Source organism: Acartia tonsa, chromosome 9, assembly GCF_053477335.1.
Source record: "Acartia tonsa isolate MP-2025a chromosome 9, ASM5347733v1, whole genome shotgun sequence".
Taxonomy (NCBI): Eukaryota; Metazoa; Arthropoda; class Copepoda; order Calanoida; family Acartiidae; genus Acartia; species Acartia tonsa.
In genome coordinates, this window is record NC_137268.1 from 35,954,382 (window position 1) to 35,972,592 (window position 18,211).

The 18,211-nt window shown below is 30.9% G+C and overlaps 1 protein-coding gene across 1 annotated transcript in view; it reads left to right on the forward strand.

The window, feature by feature from the left end:
- Positions 1 to 13,610, forward strand: part of LOC145327512 (roundabout homolog 1-like) — a 100,320-nt gene extending 86,710 nt beyond the window's left edge. Inside the window, exons 35-43 of the mRNA XM_080171058.1 lie at positions 4,824 to 5,014; positions 5,243 to 5,494; positions 5,679 to 5,862; positions 6,181 to 6,243; positions 6,848 to 6,913; positions 7,965 to 8,038; positions 9,265 to 9,344; positions 10,874 to 10,910; positions 12,662 to 13,610. Of these exons, the coding sequence (XP_080027184.1) occupies positions 4,824 to 5,014; positions 5,243 to 5,494; positions 5,679 to 5,862; positions 6,181 to 6,243; positions 6,848 to 6,913; positions 7,965 to 8,038; positions 9,265 to 9,344; positions 10,874 to 10,910; positions 12,662 to 12,718 (1,004 nt within the window). The 3' untranslated portion in view covers positions 12,719 to 13,610. The remainder of the gene's footprint in view (positions 1 to 4,823; positions 5,015 to 5,242; positions 5,495 to 5,678; positions 5,863 to 6,180; positions 6,244 to 6,847; positions 6,914 to 7,964; positions 8,039 to 9,264; positions 9,345 to 10,873; positions 10,911 to 12,661) is intronic.
- The last annotated feature ends 4,601 nt before the right edge of the window (positions 13,611 to 18,211 follow it).

Consider the following 18,211-nt stretch of genomic DNA (forward strand, 5'->3'; position numbering starts at 1 on the left):
GTACGATTTAAAAAGCGTAGCAACTCTAAAAACATCTCCAAAAGAAAGTATGTAGGTCCATTTTTAGCCAAAAAATGGAAAATGCGTTCCAATAAAATGAGTCCCTCCCCCCTTCTTGCAGTTTCATAACAGTTAGTTACGTTTATCAATGCCAGAAAATGTATATAAAACAAGTGGGACCTGAGTAATTTACATTCCAATGCACCCTCCCTGCCTGCAGTTCTATGTTTCTGAGCAAAACATTATTTGGAATTAAATTCATTAAGATGTTTTTCTTTGAACTATAATTCTATATTATGGAAAAATAAGAAGTTTTAAAATATCAATTTATTAAGAGTTAGACGCAAGACGAGAGGGAGAGAGAGATGTGATAGAAACAAGGATGACAACATCCATAAAAGCGAAGCTTTGAAACGGTATGACAGATGAACATTAACTCTAGTAGAGTGTCAGAACTGAATATACAAAATATAAATAATTTTTTACAAAATTATACGTAAATTTGTTGCAAAACTTCTTAAATAAACAAAACTTTTTAAGGACATACTGACATTTTTAAGACTTGATTATAGAGATGCTTCGCTTATAATATTGTACCTTGTTGTAATAGGAATCAGTACTCCAAAAATCAGATCAATCGGATGATAATATATATATAACATAAAAAATTGTTGTTAAAAAAGTTGAAAAACCAACATGTTTAAAATGGACGCACGGACATTCTGGCAACGATTATAGAGTTGTTACACTTTCTAAATCGTACCCAACGGCTAAAGGGATCATCAAACAAAATTTGAAATCAATAGGACAATTCTAACATGCCTAAATTTACACAAAAAAGCTATCCGCTACGGACGTACAGACGGATTGAAGGACAGACAAAGTGAATTATAGAGTAGCTGCGCTACTAAAAAGTAAATGAAATCTAAAATAAATATGGAAAAGATAGATAGATAGACAGAAAGATAGAGAGATTGAACAGATGGATCTAAAGTTATTCTAAATTGATATACAACCCCTTTTATAATGAACATAATTACCTTTCATATAGATTATAATTATTGGTGGAACAGTTTGGACACTAAAGATTTTATCTAGGATTTATTAAAAACAACTAAAGAATGTTTAAACTAAGCAATACTGAGAAAGACTAAACTACATAGCTTTTGTGTCACTTTTGAGGAAGACGATTCCTATATGACGTCATATAAAGGGAAAAGAAAAAGGGAAGGGGGGAAGAAAATCTCTTCAAAAGAGATGGGATAAAAGGGAATCGTCTTCCTCAAAAGTGACACAAAAGTTATGTAGTTTAGTCTTTCTCAGCAATAATACATTGCGTTCATAAACCTTTGGGCACCAGTGTAATTTACAGTCAAATTTTCTCCCTTCCCTGGAGAGAGAAAAAAGAAAGAAAGTAACAATAAGAGGAACAGACAGACAGACAGATAGAGAATTAATTTAACCTACAAATCTTTTTATAATTGAAAGAGAGGGAAAGATTTATCATAAATATGACAGATAGGATTAAACTGTGAGAATGAGAAAAATACCAGGGAGAAAAAGGGATATGACAATGGACGATAAATCGACTCACATCATCAAGTATTATAATTAAAATTAGCCTTTTTTTACCAGCCAATCAAGTTGTAATAAAAGTTTCCAATGTTGTTTAAGCGATCGAATTAAAGAGTATATTAAAAAAATTGTGTACTATTATAATTTAAAGTCAAATTTCCCCTCCCTCCCTGGAAAAATGCAGACAGTCAGGGATAAGACAATAGACTCAACTATTTTTTAAATTGAAATATGCCTTAAGTAGTTCGGTTGGTAGGTTAGGGTTAAAGATAATTGAAAAGAATTTAATAAATTTATAATATAGTATTTTATAGACAATATACTTTCTTACAAGGTTTATATATGAATAAAATAAATATATTCATTTTCACCAAAGGATATAATTATACGTATATTTTAGTGTTCCATTTTTTATACATTTCACAATTATTACTATATATCCTCTCCTTCCAAGTAGTTCAAGTTGGGGGTGGGGTTTAGCTGGCACATAATAAATCATGTACAGGCCCTCCCACCCCCTCTCGGTAGAACATCAATAAAATCGTCCAGTGCCCTGTTTTTTGGCTTTTCGCTAATATGTATCACTTTGAAAAATTGGTATTCATTACTTATTAACAAGTTTAGATGAATAATTTCTATGAGTTAATAATAATTTGATAATTTTCCATTGATAAGTAAATTGGAAAAACTATATCAGGGAGATGGGATTAGGAAAATGAAAGTTAAAATAACCTCCACTTGATCATGATATAAAATGATTGCGGTATGTTTTTAGGCTATTTTCTAAAACCCATTCCCACCCCCTTCTTAATGGTTGGGGGTGCCTACGGCACCCCCAGGGTAAGGGTAAATTTTAAATATTTTGGTTTTATTTTGCTATGTCATATTTTGTGATTTAATTACTTTTCTTGTCAAAAAGTCTAACTATACATCAATTATTACTTACCTACATTACAGCTAAATACATGTTATCACTTCACTACTTTCGTGTATAATTATCCTTGTTTTCCCGTTAACCTGTCACTGCCATACTTTTTGAATGGCAAATTAACTAAATGTCCCGCTATTAATAAATTAATCAATTTTCAAGAAAAGGTGTTTATTTGATACTAATTATTTTTGTAATAAAATAGTCATATAGATTCTACCTTTTTTCTTAATAAAAATTGTAGTGCTTTCTCGTCATTTGTATGGGTCATAAAATCTCTAAAAAAATATCTTCAAAAAGTATTTGACACAAGATTTTAAAAGAATTGCTTGAGTGTTTCTTTGGTCTATTCTAAATATGAGAAATCAATAAAACAAGGATGAAAACATCAATAAACAGAGATGCTCGGAAACGGTATGACAAACGAACATTAACACTTGTAAAGTGTTAGAACGGAATAAGCAAAAAATAAATGCTTGAGTCTAAAAAAAATTGTAAGTAAATATGTTGCTAGTCTGCTGAAATATAGGATACTGTTTTAGGAAATACTAACTTTTTTAAAACTTGATCATAGAGATGCTTTTCTTATAACATTGTTCTTTGTTGTAATAGTAATCAGTATTTCAAAATTGGATGAATTTGATAATTATATCAAACAAAAATTAGTTGCTCCATTAACAATTATATACTAGTTTCTTTGAGTATATTGGCAATCTAACACAAAAAATTAAATTTTTTATATAAATTTGGTTGTATTAAAACTACACCAAAAAATAATCAATTTACTCGAATAAGAACTCAATTATTAAAGCTTATCAGTATTTTATAATTAACCAAAGGAAGTTGAAAGGATGAAAATATTTATACTTTCTTAAGTTCATAAAAAGACAATATTAAGTACATGCCGTTCAATACTGAAGCCAAAATTTAAAGAAAACATTTGATCATAAATGTGCATCACTAACAGTTTAAGGAACCATTCAATTTATTGGCTAAAATATCATATTTTTTTTTATTTAAGAGAGAGAACATATTTTCAACCCACTTACCGTACTAATAAATTTATATAATGTCAACAACAAAAACTCATTTTCAGTATTTATATTTTTGACAGTAAAATTATTACTTGCATATTTTAAATAAAATAAGGATGACTACATCTTTAAAGTAAAGCAATATAATTTTAGAACAATTAATATTAGTCGTTTAAGGCTTTTTAAAAAAGTTTTAACCTATAAACATTAAAGATTTGATAGAATTAAAACAGCGAATTACAGAAAGTTATTTTACACTTAAGATACCAGAAAAATTTAGAATCCAATGGCATTGGCTAAACAATTCCTTATCAGAAAAATAAATTCTTTCATTTTCAAATAAATGAAATTCAAATAATTTCTTGAATAATCTTATAAACTTCAAATATGTAAATGTTTAACGCATAACAGTCGGGCTACTTGAAGGGGGGGGGGGGGTGACTAGTGTGATGTTTTGAATAGAACTGTGCATAATTATGATAATTTAAGTAACTTCTTTAAAATTAATATCATATACAAGAAAAGAATGGGTAGAATTTACCCCCCCCCCCGCCCATCTTTGACTAACTATGGTTGACTAATATGCAAAGACAAAGTTTAAATTGTATTGTCTTAGTTTAAACATTAAAGTGTTTTGTCAATTATACCAAAAAGTTTAAGAAATTGAAATAAACTATATTGGCAATATTTATCTCGAAGACATTGCAAAAAAAGTAAAATGTTTTAAACAAAAGTAAATAAATTCTTTGCTCAATTAAGTTCAGTTGCGTGATGTAGATGGGTGTATGGGGTGCCAATACCCCCTTAAAATTGAATTTTTACCCTTTTATGGTGAATCTCTGTGCACGCCACTGCTTAAGTTTCCAATGTAATATTGAATAAACATAAATTGAAGGGAGAAGTTATTACATGAGTTTGTCTCAAGTGCAATATTATTACCATTTTCAATCAATCAATGCTTTAAAGTTAATATTAGTGTTTTGAAGATAAATTAGGGTCCTGTTAAGAGTCCGAAATGGGGCAATTTCAATTTGGAGTAAAATTGCTTAGGTTTATTAGATACTTTTTATGTTTCTGAGATAGCAGGGGGGGGGGGGATCAAATGATCAACTCCCTCTCGGAATATTGATTTTCTTAAAAAGGGCTCTCCACATACCTTTAATCCTGGCAGGTATGAGATCCCAAAGGGCAAAACATATTGTTACTGAATTATTGGTACCTCACACTTATAATTTATACTTATAATTTCACTTTATATATATATGTATAACATTTTATTATTTTAGGCTACAATGAAGTATTAAATCCAATGCACTCGAGCACAAAATCAAGCTTCAGCGCCACTAACAGTCCGTTTATGTCTGCCTCGCCTCGTGGTGCCACGTCCACTTCCTTCCACGGTGGAATGAGAACTGCCACTAGTCTGAAGCACTGCCCCCCAGCCCTGCCACCACCAAACAGTTTCCCAGATTTTCAGGCAGGATTACCAACTTTTGTTGAACATATATACTTTCTATTTTCAAATAGAATAGCAACCATAACTATGTTAGTATTTATTTGTTTATGATTTATTTATACAGTTATTATTTTCTATGTTCTCATTTAAGAAAATTGTTTAGATTGATATTGCTGCCCTACTTTTTATCTAGAAAAAAAAGTACAAAAAAATACAATCAACCTAAAGTTGATAATCCTATGTGCACAGAACCACTACCAAAGCATGTCTGGTGGAGTGGGTCCCTCAACCACGTGCGACAAAACTGGTTTATTTGCCCGATTTCTAAACAGCACAAGTAACGGAAACATGGCAATGCATCATGGAGTAAATGTGGGAAGCATTCAGGGTGCCTGTTCGTCAAGCGGACTCCTGGAGGGAGCCTCTAATGCTGTGGAGAGTGATTGGGACCCTTATGAGAATACTTCAATCTATTATCCATTTGTTTATAATCATAAAAAGGTAAGTGTCACATATCAAATGCAATAGGGACAATTTAATATGTTGAGTAAAAGTGTATATGCTCTCTCAAAGGAATCTACACAAGAAACTCTTGAAGTAAGTCTTAAATTGAAGCTAAGACAATCATGGTCCGCGTTATAATTGTTTTTGACAGACAGCTTTTTTACCAAATTTTCTTTTCTAGGAAAGTTACTCTGCACACTACCAAGCCACGCCCAGCAACAGCAGTAATGCCTATATTAGCGGATACCAGGACAGCCAGAGCCATGCTGGTGGGTATCCAGGGAGCCAGAGTCATGCTGGAGGTTATCCAGGTAGCCAGACTAATGGATATCCTGCCACTCAGGGTAATGGATATTCAGGCCCAGGTAGCTACATAAATCTTTAGTAGATGTAGTAGATCCCTAATCAGTAAATTGGACTATTGAGAACAAGTGTAGAAACAACCCTGTCATATCATTGGTTAAAACGTGTTCAAAGATTCGTACATAAGAGCAGTTAAGAAATTACATTTTGTTTTTTGTATTTTTGAAATAATTTTTTGCACGGATTTTTGTATCTGACATATCATATATTTAATATATCTATATTTATTTACTTCATATCTTAATTTTGATTTACCTCTTTTGAATATATCTATTAATCCATGTGTCTATCTATTTATCTACCTATCTATCTATAACCAGGAAGTCAGAGGAACAATGGCGGATTTCAGGGAAGTCAACCCTCAATATTCCTGCCCCACCACAACAATAGGAAATTTTCCCCAACATTTGGATATGGACCATTCTATTCCCCACCTTGATTAATCACTCTACGTATCTTTAGTAGTTTAATTGAATAAATGAGTAATTCATTGACAAATGGACAAAGGGTTGCAAAAAAATTTACCCATCTTACTTTAACAATATCTGAAAAAAATCATTTGCAAAGAGTATTACAGATAGTTTTTAGAATAGATTCTTATTTGTCACCAAATATTGAATTTAAATCCAATAAAAAATCAGAAGTCTATGCCTGATAACAAAAATTGTTATGTCTTCCGGAGCTTGAACGACGATCCAACGAACCGTTTACTTGGATACTCATTGGTATAGATAGATCTTTACAAAAAAAAAACATATGGTTATTCAAATTCATTTATCCCCATAGCATTACAAAAAAGCAGATAAATTTGAGTATAGAGTATCTTTGCTACTATGATCATTTTAGCAATTATAATATCTTTAACTGAATATATTACTTTAATGAAAAATTAAAAATGTTCAGTACAGTTTTTTAAATTTTACTTATTATGTTGGGGAGAGGAGGGTAAAAATGCGGTCCAATCCAAAATTCAGGGGAAAATGTGTGACAATAGGTTCACCGAGGAGAAAATATATTCAACATTTAAGCCAGACTTAGTGGAAGAAAACAAAGGTAACAAACAGATGAACTGAAATTTAATTTCCGAATGTGTACACAGTTTCACTACTAGCTAAAAAACTTCAAACTTCCAAAAAATCTAAATTTTAATGTATAAAATATTGATACATAATAAACTCAAAATTTTAATTTTTCAAATTTTTTTTTTGAAGCTTTTTTAGCTAGTAGTAAATATTGAGATAGGATGAGGAAACACTGAGGAAACGTGTACACATTCGGAAATTAAAATTCAGTTAATCAACAAACAGCCTTTTTTGCAGGGATCTTAAGGGATAAGACAAAGGAGATAAATACATGTTAACCCCCGATTCTGATAAAAAATTACACTTATCTGTTGATTCAAATTATTGGTGGTGCCACTGCTTGTTTATAAAACTTCACACTGACAGTGCACCTACTGGAAGACCAAAATTTTGAAGAGTGTTTCTTTTAAAAGCTTTAATAATACAACAAATATTATTGTTATGTACAATATTATTACTTATACCCCTTGACGACAATAAAAACTACGTAAAAATGGTTCGGCGGGCGGATTCGCGGATCACAAACGGCAGGCCGAACTGCAACTTAAAGAAAAGCTTCGCTTTCAGATCAACAAACACAAAACATTTACTTTTAATTAGTGTATTGAGTGGAAGGTTTTTAATGAGAGAAAGACTAAACTACATAACTTTTGTGTCACTTTTGAGGAAGACGATTCCCTTTTCTCCCATCTGTTTTGAAGAGATTTTCTTCCCCCTCCTTTTTTCTTTTCCGAAATTTATATGACGTCACAGGAATCGTCTTCCTCAAAAGTGACACAAAAGTTATGTAGTTTAGTCTTTCTCTTTAATTAAATGATTCTAAATTAAAATTAGACTGGGTACCATACAATAGGGTTAAATGCCTTTAAATTTTTGGGAAGGCTTACAACAGTGATAAGCCTAAAATACAATTCATTACAATAATATGGCTAATAGGCTATACAAAAATCATTAGGAATTTCCAAGGGAGCGCATCTTCTTCGTTTTAGGTCTGTCCACAACTTGTATATTTTATATTTCAGTGCCAAAACGTAAATCTCGGTCAGCTCGACGACTGTCAGATGCGTCCCAGCGGAAAATAAAAAACTTGCACAAGGTGAGCCAGTATAGAAAAAGAGTTGGCGTTTTCCCTCAGAGTGTCTTGTTTTTTTTTTTTCTTGACAATGTCTAAGCTTCGCTACTTGTCTATGTTGTCAACCTTGTTCCACTAGAAATGAAATATTTTGAGTAGAATGGAATATGAAAGAGGTGAAGGTATTTTCACTGGATGGATAAGACAATAGAGATACATAAATGTACATTCCCAACCAAAATGATGATAAACAAAATTACCTGGTGATTGGAATTGTTGGTTAGAAAGATTGGATGTTTTTAGTTTAAAAACTAACAAATTAATATTCAATAAATCTATCCAAAGTCATTCATTAAACAAATAAAAGAAATTTTTTATTAAACTTTGGGCATTAGTAAAATTTTCAGTCTAATGTCCTCTTCCTTCCTGAAGTCAAAGGTATACAAGGATAAAAAGAAAGATATTTAAAACAACCTCTTATTTCCTTTTCCTCTTATTAATCATCACATAAAGTGTTTCTTATTCGCTGGTTTAAAACATTTCAAATCTCGAAAGGTCAGTTCAAAATAGTAATGTCCTAACACTAAAACAGAAGGAGTTATTTTGTTAATCCTATTTGGGGTGTACACCAACTTATTTGCAATTTACTTTTCCCTCCATTCGTATTGAAGGCTGTCACAAATCAAAATTTCTATTATTCATTTCATTTCATCAAATATTTTAAGATAGAAACTATTTATCTAAAAAAACATTTAAATATAGTGCAGTTCTAAATTATTATTTGAAAAGTTTGGATACTACTAGTATGTTGCCAATAGACCTATAGTATAGATGCATATACAGACAACTACCTCCCTTCCTTTTTCAATAACCTCTTTCATCTGCAACTAAATTTTTTTCTTCTACTTGGCTGATGTGTTAATATAAGCGACACCATTGGTTGATTTTCAATGACCCAATAAAAAGGTTGCAAAAGGCGGTTGCGATGGGGAGATAAAGTTATTTAACCCTTTATCCCTCTAATGTTTTACTCTAGTATGTTACCTACAAATTAAAATCTTACGGCTTATGCGCGGCTGAGGATCTGCTGCCGAGCCACGATATTTCCCACAAAAGTTAAACCACACATGTTTTTTTTTCAGAATAACTTTTCTAATCCACGAAAATTTTCAGGAAATGCATAAAATCATCTATCTATCTATCTATCTCTCTATCTCTCTATCTATCTATCTATCTATCTATCTATCTAGGAACGAGTAAGCCAGTCTGTAACTAACAGTCCCGCCTCTAATAGAAGACAGGATGAAGATGTCTCTAATGATTCTAAAAGGTAAATTTTTATCAATTTTTAATTTTGGGGGTTATATATTTTTTTTTTTTTGGGGGGGGGTTAATTTCTCATAAAAATGTGGAGTTAACCTCCCCCAAAATAATTATAAACCTTCTTTGGTCTCATAAGAAACTTCACTGTAAATGAAAACCATATATGTAATATGTATAGCTGTTAACAAGATTTTAAGCTAGATACAGACACATACATAGACAAACAGACACCCTGTTATTTTTATACAAGAATAAAGGGATAGATCAATATAGATTAAATTAAATGTTAACCCCATTCTAACTTGTAAAATTTTGTCTTTGATTCTGATATAATTATTTGGGAAAGAAAGGGGTTGTAGAATAATTTTGGTCCTATTGACCTCTCCCTCCCTTGGGTCATTGACTGAAACTACAAATCTTATCTTGTAAGTATTAAATATTTTAATAGTATCCTTTTCATTTCATTTAAAACCCCCCACCCCACCCTCCTTTTTACTTGATTTTAAAAGCGAAGCATTTCTATGATTAGGTTTTTTCTGTATGTACGTCCGTGTCGGAAAGCTCTTATTCAGGATGTGTTGCTATATACTTTTGGAACTTTTAATCATTAGACAAAATATTATAAGCAAAGCATCTCCATAATTAAGTCTTAAAATGTAAATATGTCCAATAAGCATGTAAATCACCCAAAAGTCAAATAACCTAACTCTGACTACGATCGTTGTTTAGAATATTATGGTCTTTTTAAAATGATTTAAAAATTTTTTTTTTTTAAGTAGTAGGGTGGGGGGGATGGATTTGGTACTTAAAATTCTATAAGATTATCCAAATAATATGCTAAATATCTGCACTTTATAAGGGTAAGAGACATTTCCAAAATAATTCAAGGATCTCAAATTTTTAAATTTTTTTTTTCAAATGTATGCTATTTCATCTAAACACTTAGATTATGTATAACAATTATATTATTTTTTTTCCAAATTTTAAATATCTCCCCTTTATTCAAACGCTCCTCACCTTTTTAATAAAAAGAAATAGTGAGAAAATAATCATTTTCAGTGGTTAGCGAGATTCTTAGAAACAGACACACAGACAAACATCCTGTTACCATTAAACAAATATTTAGAATACTTTACATTTATCCTTATAAATTCTAAAATATCAATGGTATTTTATTTCAATAGAAAAATTCTACAAACTATTTTATAATACAGAGTTATTAACTTCACTCTGTACTGTACAAGGATAACAGCATTCATAATTGCGAAGCTAAACAAATCAATCTAGTTAAACAAATAAACATAAACACAATGTCAGTAATTAAATAAACAAAAAATATTTTATGAATTTAATGTATGGCTTTATGCTTAATAGCTCTATAAATTACAATTTACTACAAATTCTAACATGACTAAATTAAAAATAAGATTATTTATGATTTATTTCTGGGATCATATTTCTGGGGGGGAAGACTTACAGACAGACATCCTGTTACTGCAGAATATTAAAATTTTATTAATCTTAAATTTATTTCAGGATCAGTGATGATATAAATGAAATGGTCAAACAAATCCAGGAACAGTATTTCAATATTTATAAAAAGATTTAAATTTTTGATTATTGCTCTTAAAATTTTGAACATGGTTAGGCTGTACTTAATGAGGGGAAAGAAAGGTATGTCGATTAATTTAATGAATTATGTCGATTAATTTAGATAAGTAATTGCTTTGGTAGTTTCTTTTATTATTCTTCAATTTTCCTAGTCTTATAATAAACCTGACTAGAGGTCAACTCATATATCCTCTTTTTTTTAGTATTTATGTATCTAAATCAGATCTTGCACAGTTAAGTTTCTGAACATGGGACACCCTAAAGAAAACAAACTCTTTATTTGCACCGTCTTTTTTTTGATTGAATTAATTTTTTTTATAGTTATGAGTAGCACCTATTAGTTGGTCAAGGAATTTCCTGATTCTCTTACACAATATCAATTAATATCCTCACAAAGCAGATAGTTGCAGAGTAGCTGCACTATTAACAAACAAGGATACAACTATCTTTAAAAGCAAAAGTTTAAAATCTGGTGGAAGGACAAACGTAAAATAACTCTAGTAGAGTTTAGGCGCTTAATAAGTAGAACATAGTGTGTTAGCCTAAACAAAATTGTACTTACATTTGTTGAAATATTGCTTTTACAGTAAAAGAGCATACTTTCATTTTTAGCTTTTGATTATATACATACCTCGCTTATAATTTTGTTGTTATAGGAATCATTATTTCATTACAGACGAGTCGAACCTAATCATAGAAAAGCTTTGCTTTTAACAATACTAAAAGCTCAAATTACTGAAGGTTTATAAATATTTGATGATGTTAACACTCTAGTTTTCCTTACAAAATTGATTTTTAAAATCTTATTTTCTTAGTAAAACTAAATTTCTTTCTCGTGAAAAAATTTATAAATAAGGAATTTTATATTTCTCTTTTGCAATCGCATTTTTCGCCAGTAAAATTGATAATTCTTGTAAAACAATTTTCTATGAAATAACGTAGTAAGTTTTTTTTGGTTTGTCCTTTATGATCTTCCCTAGAGCCCCTAGATTCTAAGAGAGCAGTTTTATGTGATGGACGTATGAGCATTGTCAATTTATAGAGTAGACTTGCTACGAAAAATCTCTTGAGACACTCAAAAAGATTCCCTATTATGTTTATGCAATAAGACAAAGTTTTTATTTTAGCATAACACATGAATTAAGAAATTCAAATTAAATTTTTTCTGAAGAGAAATTTTATATTTATTACAATACCTGAAAAAAATCTTAATTTTTAATCCAATAGGTTATCTGTTCTTTTTTAAAATGCCTATACATATAAATAAAGAACAATTTTTTATATTTTTTTTTCCAGCACATTTTACTATTTTTTTTGTTTTGTTGGTACACCCCAATGGTTCTTTTTCCCCTTGATTGGTGTCAATTCCGGGAGAGAATAATCCCCCCTTCCCCCACTATTTCTAGTTTGAGAAGCGTAGCTACTTTTTATTGGTCTGTACGTCCATCAAATCATAATTATTCCTTATTTCCAGTTCGTCTGTTTTTCCATCTGATTATAGAAATATTAGAGGAATACTATTTCTTCCTTAGGTACAATATTCCTCGTTAAAAGGGCATTAAGAACATACTAAATGGCTTACTGATCACATGTAATGCATATATAGTAGCTTCACTTAAATTTTGTGTTTCAATAAATTTCTTTGAAAGTATCAATTCTTGTTACCTTTATAAATATTTGAAGCATTTGATTTGAAATACCTTTTCCCCCGGACAGAGTATAGAATCTGATATAACAGAGATGTCTGCTACCAAACACACCATTGTCTAAACTTCAAGAAAACAGGTGACACCTAGTGACGAATTAGTGAACTATATTGTGACTAATAGAGTTCCCGGATTTTTGAAAAAAACAATTCGTGGATTTTTTTTCTAAGAAATAAAGTGAAAAAATTGTACCCAGATTTTTAAGCAAAAAAAGTGAAAAATATCATAATATATAGATTAAAAATTCCAAAAAAATATAAATTTAGAAAGAAAAAGACACATATCAAAGATTAGACATAAAGTTTTAAAAATAGATATGACTGAAAATCGTAAGTAATGATAAAAAATATATCCAAAAACATATCGATAGTTATAAAAAAAGAACTATAGATGTAAAATATCAAAATCCTTCTTAATCATAAAATTCATATCAGCTTTAACATGTTATTAATTAAAAATAGATAAAAATTATTTGATTTAGTTATGAAATGATCATGCCATGATATATTTTTTTTCCTCGTAAAAAACAAACATATTCGAACAACTCCGGTTCGTGCAGGGAGGAAAAGGGCATTAAGCGGTAAATTGTATTTGTCCCTAAAGTTTTATAAAATAACCAACTATCATGGCACTTAAAAACTTGATCTTAATTTTGTTATGCATTAATATGGAATTAATAAGAATTTGCAGAGATAAAACTACTGATAATCTGTTTTAAATCCACTTTTTCAGTAGATTCAAATTATTAGTGGCAAAGTTTGGACACTGTATTTTTGTACAACCCAATTAAGAGTTTATCAAACTTTAGGGACAAGTAAAATTTACAGTCCAATGTCCCCTCCCTCATGAAATACTGAATATATGTTTTTAATCAAACATTTTGTTAAAGTCGAGGTGACACAAATTACCCAAAAAAAATATTTAATAAAATAAATGCCTTATGTTGTACCAATAAATGTGTTTTAATTTATTGTATAAAGTAGTAATATTTTTTGTTTGCCCATGAAGAGGGCTAAATGAGGGTTTTGTTATATATCTTTGTTGAAATGGTTTTATGATATTTTATTGCCCTCCCTTTTTTTAAATGCTAGGGGCATTATCTATCACAGACAGTATAAATAAGGTTCTTTTAACTTTTTTAATACTTAAAACTTTAACTAAGATTTTTATAAATTATTTTTTAAATTGTCCTTTTTGGATATGGGAGAGGCAGCGCAATTAAAATGGCACCAAAAAATGACATCATACGATAAAATAACCAATGAGAGACGAGTATATATTTTACCGTTGGTCAATTACAATTTATTCACTGGCCTCTCATTGGACAACTTTATTGCATGATGTCATTTTTTGGTGCCATTTTGCGCTGTCTCATATGGGATATGTGTCTACTTTTATAGCTAGGTGAGAAAGTGATATATGTAGTCAGATGTTTAAATAAACAAGGATGATTCTATCATAAAAAAGAGCTTCGCTGTTTAACTTTATTACCATCCTTGTTTAAGTGAAAAAAATCTGTTTAATGTTTTTGTAATGATGTTATGATATTTATTTTATGAATTCGTTTTTTAGAAAGATTTTATTTTTGTTTTTATCTTAATATGTTGTTAGATTTTTTTAGCATAAATTACCTTTATTGAATCTAAATTTATTTCCATTGTATTATGATAGTATTTTAGTTGATAATATTTTAATGATTTATATTAAAAACTGTCAAAACTGTAATTTATTGTTTATCATTATATTAGTTACTAAAATTTATAAATCAAATATAATTTGAAACTTTATTTTGTTCTTTTTTCTTAGATTTGATATGTATTGTTGAAATTATTGTTATACCTACTACTGCTTTGTCATATGTGAGAAATTAATAGTAAGATTAGGGGGATTGTCTTGACCAAAAAACATACGGAACTATTCACAGTTAGGACTTCCCCACAATAGTCTTGCAATAAGGGGGAGGTAGGTTGTGCTAAAATTCCGTAAAAGTGTGTGTTTTAAGGCTAAAAAACAGTAATAGAACGATAATATTCACAAAATATTTTTCACTAATATTTTTGTCTATAGTTCTTTTCAATAAGGAATACACATATTTAGTGAATATTATTGTTCTACTACTGTTTTTAAGCCTTTAAACTCACACCTTTACGGAATTTTAGCACAACCTACCCCCCCCCTTTCTTTACCTTGAATTTTCTATTAAGATTTCTAAGGTAATTAATGTTGAAAGCAAAGTAGCACTAACATGAGTCTTAATGTGAAGCTATGTTTATAATATGTAATTCGGCATGTGGACTTTTAAGTAATGTTGCATTTCAAGTACATTGTTACTACTCATCTGTTAAAGTTCGTTTGTATGACCCAATATTTGTCCATGCTTTTAAAAGGGTTTTAATTAAATCTACAGGGATTGTGTAAAAATTATGAAAAACATGAGAAAAGCTTGCCTGAAAAGCTCAATTCAATGTTGGACTGCCGCCCTGGCCGTTTTTGATATATTAAGTAACACATACACAAACAAATAGACACACAGTCAAAGTACTTTATATAATAGATACAGCATCAAATGTAATGCGAGACTTTTTGCCTTATTGCAATTCAAGATTTTTTTATCAACGTTGTAAAATAAAGAAGATGATAATAAAGATGCTGTAGGGAGACTTTAATTCTAAGAAAAACTAAATGCCTATTTTTTATTCATGTAACATTTAACATTGTGCATAATCATATTTTACGACCACGATACTCCCTGTTTGTTTTAGGAGGGATAAAACGTTCTTGTTTCTGAGAATAAATGTATAAGTATAGATCCTGACAACTAACTAGCACAAGTGGAGGAGACCCTTTTCGTCTGCTAGCAAATTGCTTTCTGTTCTGTTGTAGGTATCCAGCTCATGTCCATCTATTCTTCTAATTTTTGAGTCCTGTTTTGATCGGTTGATTTTTAGTTTTCAACCCTTTGATTGCAAATCCTTGATTGCAATGTGCAAAACAGTAATCCAGTCTTAAACAAGGACAAGGAAAAATATTCAAAAAATTATGTTCATACGGAGCAATATTTATTACATTTATTTGAGCAATAGAAATATTTATTTATCAAAAATTAATATCCATGAAAAAAGGATGACAACATCAAAGTGTAGCGAAGATTTTGAAGTTTTTTTGTAAGAATTACAACAAAAAGAAAATGAATCGATATAGGATGCATAACAATCGACTATCTTGAATTGCACGCGAGATGTTCGCGCACAGGTCTCCTTAACAAAACCTTAGATTAAAAAAAATCTCCAAAGAAACGGACAACGGGGCCTTCAAATAGGGCACAGTGGTGGTTAGAATCCGTTGGAGATTAAATCTTAGCTGCTCCTTCTTGCCAGATATTGCAATTTGAAGTTTTGTGGTAAAAATGCCTAAAATTGCAAGGATTCCAAGGATATATGCATACATGAACACCTTAATTCATCAAATAAAAAGGGGGATTTTAACATTTGAAGAGTTAAGATATCTCTTCATATGTAAACTACACACTACATCCCCATTCAAAACAATTTCTACTACTTTAAATGATGTTTTTAACTTCAATAAGAGTAATAAATAAGGTACTATAAGCTTAAAGATGTTTGTCCAAGTTACAACTTTATCCTAAAGGCTGTTACCCTGGAACCAGAAGAAAAAAACTTCAGTTTAAGTTTACATATGGCCCAAGTTACTTATAGTAATATTGCTCCCCCCCCCCCCCCCCCCATACTCTTACAACCAACAAACTTTAGGGTGGAGGGAGGGGGGAAGCATAGTAATGCTATTATGTTTCTCAAAAACTAATTGAAGTATAGTGTGAAAAATTTTTATGTAAGGTTTTTAGGCCAAAAGTTTGTAGAAATTATGTTGACCACCTTTTCCCCCCCTCCCCTTTGTCCTAACATAATGGAGGGGGTGGGGGGGGGGGGTGGCAGAAGATCATTCTAATATGTTTTAAAAAACTATTAGATATATATATAAGCTTTTGGATTTGTATTGTTGTAGGACCCAAAGCACCTTTACATATATTGCTGACCTCTTCCCCTCCCCTCATAAATCAAAAACATAACATTTTGCAAAGAGAGAAAGGGGGGAGGGTTGCAGCTGAAAGAGTACTACTCTGTTGTGTTACTAAGAAACCGCTAGAATTATAGCAGCAAAGCAAACCTTTGAGATATGCTTTGGTAGGTTAAAAGCAACTTTTACAAAATTTGCTGAAACCCCCCCTCCAAGCCCCCCTTCCCTCCGTATTGCTTTACAATCTCCCTCCCCCCCCTCCAATTAAGTAATAGAAGCAAGTATAGCAATACCCTTTTGGATTTAAACTTTAGTAGGTCCAAAATTACTTCATACATGAACAAATATTGCTGACCTTTCCCCAACTTCAACCAACCCCATCCAGAAAAATTATATTGCTGCACAATTTCCTCCACCCCCATAAAAATAATATTAAATTATTGCTTGCCCTCCCCCTCACTCTTAAGCTACCCTCCATAAAATCTCACCACCTGTGTTTTACTCAGGAACCGCTAAAGCATTTAGGAGCAAACTTTGGAATAAAACTTTTAGATTTCCAAATTGCTCTATATGTATTACCTATTCAATGTTTGGGGAAGGAGCAATGGGTTGACAATATATCTTTTATTAGTCCAATAGATTGGATGAGATTATGCAGCAAAATAATTGTATTTGGAATAGATATTAGGGTTGTAGTTGGAATAGATATTTAAAAAGTAAATATGGGCCTATATAAGTTAAAATAATAACCCTGAATATCTCTAGAGGTTTCTAAATGATGCACAATATTATTTACCTATACCACTAGCCACTATTTCTAACAGATAGAGGGGGTTGGTTGCAGCAATATTTGTAAGAGATTTTGATGCCTACTAAAGTTTATGTACTAAAGCTTATATATTTCTTTAGTGATATCTAAAGAACTCTGCCCCTTCATCCCCTTCCTATTAGATTTCATTAGGAGGGGGGGGGGGGGAAGTCAACAATTTTTCCAGAAACTTGGGGCCTAAGAATCTTACATATAAATTTTTCTCACAATACTTCAAGTAGTTTTGAGTAAAACATAATGCTATTACTTTGCCCCCCGCCCTCTTCCCCCTTAAATTTATGGGCTGTAAGGGGTGGGGTTAAAGGGGGGGAGGGGGTTGTGAGTATTTTAAAAACTAACTTTGGCTATATGTAAACTTGAACTGAGGTTTTTTCTACTGGTTCCAGGGTAACAGCTTCTAGCTTAAAGTTATAAACTAGACATTGTACCTTTTTCATTACTCTGGTTAAAATAATTTTTTTAAAGTTTTAAAATTTTCTAAATGGGGAGGGACTGTGTAGTTTACATATGCAGAGACATCTAAACTCCTCAAATGTTAAACTTACCTTTTTATTTGATGAATTAAGGTATTCATGTATGCATATATCCTTGGAATTCTTGTAATTTTAGGCATTTTTACCACAAAACTTCAAATTGCATTATCTGGCAAGAAGGAGCAGCTAAGATTTAATCTCCAACGGATTCTCACCACCA